Consider the following 12631-nt stretch of genomic DNA (forward strand, 5'->3'; position numbering starts at 1 on the left):
TCTGGATGATCTGCACTTGCTCTACTATAGTATGTGCACAATTTACTAAGCAGCAGGTATTCCAGGGTTTAAATGCTGACTGACAGCGGGTTCATGGTCAAATTCACTGTACTGTACTGTATTTACTAAAAGTTATTTTGACCTTCTGAACTGTACTTGCTGTCAGTTTATAAACTACGATCCTGTCACAAAGTGCAAATCCGGTAGAATCTGTGCAGACTTCTATATATATTTTTGTGAAAAAACAAAAACAAAAAACCCCCACAACAACAGCAGCAGCGTGACACCCCTTGCAAATTGATAGCCAGCACTAGGCATTGAAGTTTAGGCTTGTAGTGGAAAACTCTGGAGGGAAAAGGAGCCTGGGTTCCACCTGAATGTTCCACTAGCCATCACTATGTATTACCAGCAAGGGCAGGTGACATTGTAGCACCCCATCATAGTGCAAGTCAGCACTAGCGATCTGTGCAACTGTTACACAAACATTCCTGTTACAGGCAACCCATTGTTTTGGGTGGCATTGCGGCAGTTTTGTGGTGGCTTTTAAAACCCACTGCTTAGTAATTCTGGTTGTTTCTATAAAGCTAGTGGAGAAAAATCAGAATCATTTTGCGGCAGGATTCAGTATAGTAAATGTTAGGATTTCAGGCCTGCTGCTTAGTAATTCTGGTTGTATCTATAACGCTAGTGGGGAAAATCAGGATCATTTTGTGGCAGGATTCAGTATTGTAAATGTAGGGATTTCAAACCTGCTGCTTAGTAAATTTCCCCTATATCTCCAAAAGAGCCTCGTACAGGTATCACTTAGTGATACAGTATATCATGCTCAACTCAATAAACTAGGCTGGCTCAAACTTCCAAGTAACAGTCATTTCAGCAAATTAGGGTTTGCAGCTTAGTAAAAAAAATGAGATCCTGAAAGGAAAACAGAAAACCTATAATGATGATAGTGCAATAAAATTCCAAATCTGTAACACTGTAGAGCAAAAAAGCTGCAAAAAAAACAGAAATTATAATATTCTACATAATGCTACAATATGTTTACATGGTAATACACATAATAGAAATTTTTCATAATCGTTTCCCTTTAACTGTTAACTAGTGGTCTCCAGCAACAACATAGTCATCAGGAGACTTATGCTGGTAATTTAGGGGTTTATTCACGAAGCAGTGAAAAGGGTGGAGAAGTGAGCCAGTGGAGAAGTTGCCCGTGGCATCCAATCAGCATTGAGGTAACATTTATAATTTGCATACTATACAATTGTATGGAGCAGATGATTGGTTGCCATGGGCAACTTCTTCACAGGCTCGAATCTTTTCACTGCTTCATGAATTGACCCCTTATACAGCTATACAAGTAGCAAAAAGTAATATTAAAAATAAATAAATGAATAAAATGCATAATTGGTTTGTTAGGAAGTTTTGAAGGAATCGCCTAATCCCTCTCATGGACAAGCGTGCTGGCGGTCCCTTATTTGTCAGAGTGCTGTTGCCTTTCATAGTTATCCATGTGAGCAATGACAACATAATACATATGAGCAATGAGCAGAGAATATGCGATGTGTGCAAAGAATAACTCAGATAAAAATTGCTGAAAGGCATGCAAGTAATATAATGGGCATAGTACTAAGATAATTAAAAAGCCAACAACTGAAGCAACAGCTACAAAATAAAATAATGAGAACAGGTAAATGTCATGCTTCCATAACTAAAATAAAAAGCACAGCTAATAAATAATTATGTTTAACCTACTAAAGACAGGGTTAATACTTTTGGCCCACAGTCAACAAAAGGTAACAGAAATAGCACATCTATCATTGATAAATCAGCAGCCAAGGAGGAACATAGAACCTTTGTTATCGCCAGTTAACAGGAGCTAGATGTGATAAATCTTAATACACAGTTTAGGGCAACGTTCCTTCAAGAGCTGAGCTTACTGCTCTCTGGGTTCCAGTTCCCTCTAAGAAAAGTAATGCAGAAATAAAACAGTTGAAAGCTGGAACTTTGCAGCAAATTTTTGATGCCGTCATTCTGGGTGAAGATGTGATGAGCATAAGCTTTTAACTTGCTCATTTCCAAATGGCTCAACTTAAAGGCAATAGGAAATACTCATCCTGCAGCTTTGTCTGAAGTGCTTATGAAATGAAAGCTCCTGCACCAGGAATTCTGTGATTAGAGCATGATGTCTTTCCACCCACGAGCTTTGGAGAGGGTGATGGATCACTGAAATAATTTGCAATGTTTTTACCGCGTATATTTTATTTTGGAATCATTTGTAGACCATTGCAGAATTATTGAATGTTTCCCACGAGTTAATATAGTGGTTTTATTGAGCTTGGCCATTCCATGGTGTATTGGGATGCTTGCGGCATAATCTTCACATAAACTTTAAGTTGTGGCCCTCATAAGTGTTCAAGGGCCACACAATACCCATGGATATGTTGCTTAGAATTTTTCACTAATCTAGAACCTGAGGGGCTGATTCAATATTGAGAACAAAGTGGAAAAAGGAGCTTATCTGTGCATTGGTGAAACCATGTTGTACTGAAAATGGGGCAGATATAAAGAGTGATACTCAATTAGCCGCAGTAATTTACCGAGGCTAACTGACGCCTCCCTGGGATATACAATGATCCCTGATGCCGGCAGTCTTCAGGGGATTTATTTTGTGAGCATGAGGCAGATGAAAAAAAATCCCGATAACCAGCCCTATCAGCCCCACTTTTTTCCACGAAAACACATAAGACCGAGAACTTAAGGTGGGACAATTAATTTGGCTGAAAAAATTTTTTTTGCAAAAGAAGTACAAAAAAAATTCAAAACACAATAATGGGCAAAACCATGCGCACTGCAGGGGAGGCAGATATAACATGTGCAGAGAGAGTTAGATTTGGGTGGGTTATTATGTTTCTGTGCAGGGTAAATACTGGCTGTTTTATTTTTACACTGCAATTTAGATTTCAGTTTGCATAGACCCCACCCAAATATAACTCTCTCTGCACATGTTATATCTGCCCCCCCTCCCCCTGCAGTGCACATGGTTTTACCCTATAGCTAACAAATTTGCTGCTGCAATCAGATCTAAATTAGGTCCAATATCCCCCAAAAGGTGCAGGGCGAGCTAGAGGTAAATGTAGTAACATGCGAGTTGCAAGCTGCAGCAAGATCTCGGCCATTTAGCCTCTAGACTTAAAGAGCCACAAATTTAAAAGGCAAAACCAGGCAATATTGTCAATATCTCGCTGCGGCCTGCAACACGCATGCTATCAGAATTGGGAAGGGCGTGTTCCAACTGAACTCTAATACTCTGGTCAGTATTTGTGAGCAATATATAAAAGAAAGCAGTATTTATCATGCATGTAAAATAAATACATGAATGAAAGAAAGAAAGAAAGAAAGAAAGAAAGAAAGAAAGAAAGAAAGAAAGAAAGAAAGAAAGAAAGAAAGAAAGAAAGAAAGAAATGTATTTGCCCCCCTTGCAGTGCAACATGATTTGTCCAGGTGCAAAGGTGCTCCTTTATTTCCTTTGTTCCAAACTCTGCGACCTTAGCTCTACTGCAACTTGTTAATACGAGATTAATAAAGTCAAGAGCAGACAGCCGTGGAGATCGGTTGGAGTGGTTCATGAATTGTGCTCATTTATGGTACCTAAAAGTGTCTCATTTATGGTACCTAATCCTACTTGTTCTCAGACACAGGAATGGGAAGTCTCAGCAATGCTGCACACAGATTAATACGGTAGCACCTCATACCTAATTCATAGTATCAAATCAGTGTACAGTGCCATGAATCAGATATGGGACAAACATGGGAGGCGATCATGGCTGTGGAACTCCTTTCCCAGTGACACCTACAATCTGCAAGTCATTGCCGTTACCCTGTTAGGGGACCTGCATTACCACTGCAAATGTCATACTGCAGATCAGACCTATTCTCTCTGTGCAGTGGAATCATAATAATAATAATAATAATAATAATAATAATAATAAAGTCCTTGGTTTATCTGACTTACACTGCATATATTTTGATACGATTTCTAATTACGTTTCTCGCTGTAAAACAAATGACACTAATCTGACCTTTTCCCACACAGGGAAAATACCTCAAATATTTGACAGATTTCTCTGCCGCACTAATTGTTTTTAATGGCTGTAACATTTGAACACGTCGCCTAGGCTGGGTGACTTTTATATTGCTGGAAACAATCAGTAGGTACTAAAGGTGCAGTACTGTCTACAGTGATGTGAAATATTGATGTCACCCCTTCTATTATAAACAATGTTGGGCTGTGTGAAAGGCCAGCCAGCAAATGTCGAGGTATGAAGGGACAACCAGGAAATGCAGTGGTAGGGGCCCAAGCTTAAGGGGTGTGGCTGCCACCAGGGGGAGGTGTGGCCAACCACAGAGGTACTTGGCTAACCATTAGAGAGGACATGCAAAGAACAGGGACCCTTTTTAAAGGGAAGGAGGGTCTGTACCACCCACTTTGATTGGTAGGAGGGCTAATCTTGGTTTAGTTTAAACAGAAACAAACCAAGTTAGTCCTGCTCTATCAAGTTACTGTCACCTAGGGGGGAGTGGGGTCCTCAGACAGTGGGGCCCACCAGGGATTTTCCCGTTACACCTGTGGGCCAGTCTGATCCTGATCATAAAGTATCAGTGGCATATGTGTGCATTATGATATATCATTGATTATCATTGTTGCATATACAAATATATGAATGGTCAGAATGGCCTTACATATATTACTGATGATCATCATTACACTTTCCAGCTATCTCATGGCGCTCAGAGAGGCCTAAGGATAAGCAATACAGCCGGTGGAGGCGCACACATATTGCAGTTACATGTATAATATAGTGACCCCTTTGTAAGATATCAAGCATATGCCATTTTTTTTTAAAATAAAATATTTTGTTAGAATTGTCTATGAAACATGTAACACTACACCTACACTAATTTAGTAATAGCTGACAGTAGTGGCATTTAAAGGAAATTAAATTTGATACTGTTACATTTTGTATGAAGGTGTGAAGCAATTGCCCTGCATGTCCGGCTATGACCAGGATCGGACTTGTCCACATGGGTACACCAGAAACCCCTGGTGGGTCCTACTGCCTGGGGGCCCACTTCCTCTGCTACTGATCAGGTTCCAGACTATGCACTTGAATTATACATTATACATTACCTTATACTACACAGGACTATGGTATATTTTCTACCTTGCATTCCTGCTATTAATCTGGTACATTATCATGTATGCGCTATCAGTATTTACTAAATATATTTATCATGAGGCCCAGCCCATGCACTATCTAATGGTTAGCCAAGCCTCTCTGGTGGCAGCTGGCCACACCCCCTCTGACTGGCTGCACCCCAACACATGTGCTCCTACCAATGCATTTCCCCAGTGGGCCCTTCACACCCCAGTCCGACACTGGCTATGACCGTAGAATAACAGTTTTGGTTCCTCACAATATTCCTTGAAAATCTTTAACAAGGCTTAAAGCATGCACATCACCAGCTGTACCGATAAGAGGAAGCCATTGTGTCTGTTCAACCAATAAACAAAATGCCTCAGTAATGCCACTGGATTTCCGTGCATTGATAGGCTGCATTCAGATGTGCGGAATATGTTGAAACAGTCTAAAAAGGTAAAATTACAACAACAACAATAATAGTAATAATAAAAATTAAACGTTTAAGCCAACTAAATGGCTTCCACCACTGTATGTAGGTTAATAAAGCATCAACTACAAACGTGAAATAAAAAAGATAATAAATCTCCTTCTTCTACTCATATGCGTAGAGATCTACTTTTGTACATGCTAAAGCATGTCATGTACTAGCTATACTCATATTTACATGCTGCCATGCCTCACCCCGAAGGCAATGTCTGAAGATTGGCTTTTTTGTACACAAAAGGAGAGATTCTTATTAAATATAATAGGATTCTCATTGCACAGATTATATTTGTATGAGATAAAATATAGGACAGTGACTATTGAGGCTGTAGAGGAAGATGTGCGGTTAGTGTGCTTACTACGATGACAGAGACTCCGGCAGTAGTGCTGTTGGGTTTAGGACCAGTGTTGAAATGTTTCTTTATCTTTCCAGCCACCGATAGCGGGTATTCATTTTCTGGCAGACCATCGTCCTGCAGGGAACAAGATAGTCATATACATGCTAATAACAGCCATATTTCACTACAATGGGGACAACTGTGACAAACACTTTCATTTAACACCTAAAATGGTAACTGTGCCGAAAAAGCTCAGTTTGATTGTCAAACACTCCCAGCATGGGGCGGAACCAGTGGCGGTGCACTGCATCAGGGCCCACCACTAAGAATGGGTCGCAGCCAGTGGCATTATCAGCAGGACAGCCAGGTACTAATGAATCAGACTGACTTATTATAGTACAGCGACAGCTGTGTACCGTAACAAAGAGGGACGAGGAGGAGGTCCAATACATTCATTATCTGCAGCTAGTGGAAGAACAGAAATCAAAATACCTTGTGAAATACAAAACATTTTATACAAACCCAGAGAGATTAAAACTAATCAGCATGAGTTCAGCACCATACTCAGTTATGAAAGCTAATAGGTACTTAACAGGTCTGCTGATTGGCAAATAGAGGTGCCGGATTAAGGGCCATATAGGCCTCGGGCTGAAAATGTTCATGGACCTATGCTGAGAAGAGGAAGAGCTGTGACCAGTGATGTGTGGGTGTGGTATGAACCATGTGGGCATGACCAGTGGTGTGTGGGTGTGGCCAGAGACATGTGGGCATGACCAGTGATGTGTGGGTGTGGTAAGAACCATGTGGGCATGACCAGTGGTGTGTGGGTGTGGCCAGAGCCATGTGGGCATGACCAGTGATGTGTGAGTGTGGCCAGAGTCATGTGGGCATGACCAGTGATGTGTGAGTGTGGCCAGAGCCATGTAGGCATGACCAGTGATGTGTGGGTGTGGCCAGAGCCATGTGGGCATGACCAGTGATGTGTGGGTGTGGTAAGAACCATGTGGGCATGACCAGTGACGTGTGAATGTGGCCAGAGCCATGTGGGCATGACCAGTGATGTGTGAGTGTGGCCAGAGCCATGTGGGCATGACCAGTGATGTGTGAGTGTGGCCAGAGCCATATGGGCATGACTAGTGATGTGTGGGTGTGGCCAGAGCCATGTGGGCATGACTAGTGATGTGTGGGTGTGGCCAGAGCCATGTGGGTATGACCAGTGATGTGTGGGTGTGGCCAGAGCCATGTGGGTATGACCAGTGATGTGTGGGTGTGGCCAGAGCCTTGTGGGCATGTACACCCCCTACATCAGCTCCGCTGTGTCCCATAATGCATAAAAATAGGAAAAAAATACATAATTTTGTAAGGAAACTAAAAAAAACTATTTTAATTCTTATGATTTATGGCTGACTGTGTGGCCAATTAGACAGCTGGTCAACATCATGCTGCCATGACGATGGATGTATTTTTATGTGGAGGTCTGAAGCTGGAGCTCCATCCGCCCTGTTGTTAATCTGACTCTGGCAAACAGAAGGAGCTGCAAAAGATGTGTGCTAAGTACCTGTGCGTGACCACAGACACAGGGCCCGTGTGCCTGAGCAAATCTCTTACCACTACCACTAGAACTACTACTACAGCTACTGCCACTATATAGACTTTTACCACTCCTACTACCACATCTATAATCACATATATAACACGTTAAATGACTGATTCAAATTCCACCAATTGAGAGTCCAGAAATAATCATACCCAAAGGAACTGTACTGTATGTTACAATTATTTTCATGGGTCATGTATATTTTTGTAGAAATAAATCCCCCCACATCAAATTTTTGTAAGGTTAGATTTAAGTACAATAAGAAGCCACTGAAGATATACTGTATCCGCTAATGCTGTCCTTATGTTATTTGTGAATTTGTCACATCTAACTTCTATCTGACTTACATTAACCCATGGGTGTTCAAGAACTTGCAGAGCAGAAAACCGCTGGTCTACGTCAACCTGTAACATCATGGTGATAAGTCCCTGCAAGAGAAGCAAGTGAGGGTGATCTGAATTCACAGTGACTAAAGACGCTGTACAGAATTGTGTCTGTACAATGTTAGTGGTAAGTGTAACAAAATCTTACAATTGTGCATGATCATAATAGAGGTCTATCACACTATAATAGGGGGCAGTACTGAGGTCAAACCTTCCCAGGAGCGAATCTTTAATATATGACATTGTCATACTATGAGAATGTGCAGAAATACCACTTTCTGGGGAATCTACATGCAGCATCTCATCAGCAAGTCTCTACTATTTGTAAACTTTAACCCTTGTATATAACAGATGCAAATTCCATGAACCTGCGCGATTTCAGCAATTTAAAGAGGCAATTTTTTTAAAGGCAAAAGCAACTTGTTTTTGTTATATAAAGTATATTAGTGATTTAAAACAAGAGCCATAGGGGTACATTTACTAAGCAGTGATAAGAGCGGAGAAGTCAGCCAGTGGAGAAATTTCCCCATCAACCAATCAGCAGCTCTGTATCATTATATAGTATGCAAGTTATAGATGTTACTTCAGTGCTGATTGGTTGCCATGGGCAACTTCTCCACTGGCTCACTTCTCCGCTCTTATCACTGCTTAGTAAATGTACACCTTAGTCGCCAAGATCAAGCCAGCTCACGGAACTTGTACCATACTATATACACCCCTTAGCACTGTATGGAATTTATTTCTAGTTCCATACTATTGGTCTTTGTAGAAGCTAAATGTTAGATTTTTTTCCACCTAAGCAGCATGTGGTATTTATACGTTACCTTCGCCGAATCAGAAACATTATCCCAGTAGGGGGATGGGAAATCCACCTGGCCCATTAAAATTTGATCGAAAAGTACTTCCTGGTCATCTCCACTGCTACATAACAAAGACAGAAATGCACATTATATATATATATATATATATATATATATATAAAAATAAAAGGGTGGTTAATAAGTATGGTAAAAAGACCTCTCACATGTGTAATGTTCTCTATTTCATTCTAATTCCCCACCACACCAGAGCAGGGAGACCACTGCTTCCCCTCACGAACATTAGACTGCGCCTCATATCAGTCATGCTGTCCCTACATCAGTTGTAAGATGGCGGGGCGGGCAGAAACATGGTCACACAGTGAGGTGCGTAGTGTGAACAGATATCTGCGTATAGAGGGCACATCAGCAGCTGAAAGTCATCGCCAACTTGTTGGGGTGTATAGTGATAATGTCATGTCACGGAAACAGGGTTGGGTTTGGTGCACAGCTTGTGGTGGACATGCTTGGCCGGCCGGATCACTGCTCATCTTGAATGTCTGCCCTGCCGTTATTAAAGGCAGTGCACCAAACCCAAACATGTTTCCGTGACATGACATTATCCACTGTACACCACAACAAGTTGGAGAGGACCTTCAGCTGCCGATGTGCCCTCTTAACGCAGAAATCTGATCACACTACGAACCTCAATGTATGACCATGTTTCCGCCAGCCCCGCTATCTAACATCTGATATTGGAACAGTATGACTGATATGAGGCGCAGTCTAATGGCCGTGAGGGGAAGCAGTGGTCTACCTGCTCTGGCCTGGTAGGAAATTAGATTGAATTAAAGAACATTACACATGGGATAGGTCTTGTTACCTCACTTATATCACTTATATATATATGGTCTTGGGGAGAGACACATTTTAAGTGATTTTTTTTCTTCACAATTATCTTTAAATGAACAACCTTTGTCGCATTGTGGTGCAACCTCTTCCCTTCCAGAAGTAATAGCACTTTTTATTATAGCAATATTTGCATTAGGGAAAGAGAGTGGAGATTTAATACATACCCACGGAATGGAGGAAAGCCGCATAGTAGGATGTAGGTAATGACACCAGCTGCCCAGATGTCCACCTTTAAGCCATACCTTAAAAATAAACATAAAAAAACAATAGCTATTTGCTAAACAATATACTTCAGTCTGTAGTTGCCACACATTTAAAAGTGTAATATTAAGAAACACTATTAACTGCGCATACTAGGGCTGAGAATATTTATGAAATTGTGGGTTGTCAGTTCACTAGGTCTAACCTAAATATTTTCCACATATAATAGCCATAGATGCCAGTTTTGACATCTGATGACATACAGTATAATGCTACCTTAACTTATTTAAATTGTAAATTATTTAAATTATTATCAGTAGCAGCAGCTTTGGTAGTAGTGGCAGACACTTTATTAGTATTATTATTTTCTCCAGACATCAAGAGCATCTAGCAACAGACTTGGGAGTTAGGTACAGAGTAGTATGACAGGCACATGGGGAGAGTGGATCTCATGGAACAGTGGGGCCAGGTGTATTAAGCCTAGAGAAGGCATAAAGAAGTGATAAAGCGGTGATAAATGCAAGGTGATAACGCACCAGCCAATTAGCTTCTATCTGTTAATTTACATATTGGAGCTGATTGGCTGGTGCATTATCACCTTGTACTTATCACTGCTTTATCACTTCTTTATGCCTTCTCCAGGCTTAATACATCTGCCCCATTGTGTGGCAATGTACTCACACAGGAGATGGTACATTCGGGGGTTCTTTCACTTTCTTGATGTGACTTGTGTGAATGCATGGCTGCTGTATCAGATATACTGTATGGATTCAATTACAAAAATCAGTGCCTAATTTAGATCTGCAAGAAAACCAATGGTTTATATACTGTACAAATCCAATTTACAGGGATATGCACAGGTACAAGTCCCATGTTACCCCCATTATGTAGGTGGGCCATATCCAGGGTCTACGTTGTTGGGACGCAGACTTCCTGGATCCGGGTGTCCGGATTCTACGGCCAGTCTGACTAAGCATCAGCTTACGCAGACTGACCGCGCTCTGCTCTTTGTGACCATGGTGCTTCGCCAACTTTCACACCAAGCGTTAACATCAGTCAAATTCAGTTTATGAAACATGCTTACTTTCTAGGTATGAAGCAAACTCAGAAGTAAATGAAAAAAAATGTGTTGAGGACATTTTTGCTTCTGGATAAATAAATCCATAAATAGTCATAAAATAATTTATTGTTTTCATCCTAGAGAATATTTTGTTTCTTGAGAGAAAATACAGTAAGCAACATGATAATAGCAAACTGAGACCATGCCAGACTTTTTTTTATTTTATTTTAAATTTTTTGCAAAAAGAAAAAAAAATAATTCACGGTTAAAATACTGTTCCACGATAATAGGGCAATGTTTTACTGTCGCAGATGCATGTTGTCCACGCTAGTGGACACATGTATAACTTAATTCGTTTTAGCGTTTAAAAAAAAATAAAAACTTTTTTGAGTTTGTAGAAGCCTTGGGACTAATGAAAAAGATGTGTGAAAGTCTTGCATTAGGTTATCATAATTCATGCATGAAAGGGATATAAATATATGCAGGGAATTTATCTTGAATATATGACAGATCAGTGTTCATGTGATAGATCTTATCAATCATGTTTATCAATGTACTTTGTTGTGACTCTTTGATACGCTTCAATTGAAATAAAAAGTATTTAAAAAAAAATATATATATATATGCAGGGGCAGAAAGAGGTAGGGAGGTGGGTACTAATTACCCAGGACCAGTCTTTTCCAAGGGGCCAGGCGTGGGATTTGGATGAAGGTTGGAAATATGAGGCAAATGGTTTCCCAAATGCTGACTTTCCTTGTATTAGGACTGAAGTAGAAATAGAGTATGTCAGTGTCTAATATATAACAGTGGAGAGTGGAAAGTACATGCTTTACTCATCGCACTGACCTAATTTCATACATTCAATAGAATGTTGTTATTAAACATTGCAGAAGTCACAGAAGGTTGCTATGACAAATCTCGCCATCACATCTGAATAGTTAAATTACACCATTATATAAAATTACAATGAATATTTTCCATCTACATTTCAAAGTCTATTTCCAAATGATCTTCTAAAATGAAACTGCTGGGAGTAACTCTGCATTTGCTGATTAATAAGAGAGCAATGATGTAAGATAAGTATAGATAATGGATCTGTGACTAATACATCACACTTCTTTTTGAAAGTCATTACTCTCTTTTGAACTATATTCAGAAACATAAAGATCTTACCCGGTCTCTGCAATTATTTCTGGAGCTACATATGTTGGGGTTCCACAAACAGTGTAAAGAGGTCCATCAACCATAGTTGCCAGCCCGAAGTCTCCAAGCTTCAGAGATTTACTGCCATCCTGGTGTTCATATACCTAGAAAATAAGATTTTACTTACCGATAAATCTATTTCTCGTAGTCCGTAGTGGATGCTGGGACTCCGTCAGGACCATGGGGAATAGCGGCTCCGCAGGAGACAGGGCACAAAATTTAAAAGTTTGACCACTAGGTGGTGTGTACTGGCTCCTCCCCCTATGACCCTCCTCCAAGCCTCAGTTAGGATACTGTGCCCGGACGAGCGTACACAATAAGGAAGGATTTTGAATCCCGGGTAAGACTCATACCAGCCACACCAATCACACCGTACAACTTGTGATCTGAACCCAGTTAACAGTATGACAAACGTAGGAGCCTCTGAACAGACGGCTCACAACAATAACAACCCGA

At 40.6% G+C, this 12631-nt stretch overlaps 1 protein-coding gene across 4 annotated transcripts in view; it reads right to left on the bottom strand.

Moving 5' to 3' along the window:
* The window catches only part of DCLK1 (doublecortin like kinase 1), a 560745-nt gene that overhangs the window by 43543 nt on the left and 504571 nt on the right, over positions 1–12631 (bottom strand). For all 4 annotated transcript variants that reach the window (XM_063951825.1, XM_063951824.1, XM_063951822.1 and 1 more), the window contains 5 exons: positions 12146–12279; positions 9876–9953; positions 8827–8923; positions 7967–8047; positions 6044–6157 (listed from right to left, as the gene is read on the bottom strand). In XM_063951825.1, coding sequence (XP_063807895.1) covers positions 6044–6157; positions 7967–8047; positions 8827–8923; positions 9876–9953; positions 12146–12279 — 504 coding nt within the window. The remainder of the gene's footprint in view (positions 1–6043; positions 6158–7966; positions 8048–8826; positions 8924–9875; positions 9954–12145; positions 12280–12631) is intronic.

The sequence above is a fragment of the Pseudophryne corroboree genome, chromosome 2, assembly GCF_028390025.1.
Source record: "Pseudophryne corroboree isolate aPseCor3 chromosome 2, aPseCor3.hap2, whole genome shotgun sequence".
In the NCBI taxonomy this organism is placed as follows: domain Eukaryota; kingdom Metazoa; phylum Chordata; class Amphibia; order Anura; family Myobatrachidae; genus Pseudophryne; species Pseudophryne corroboree.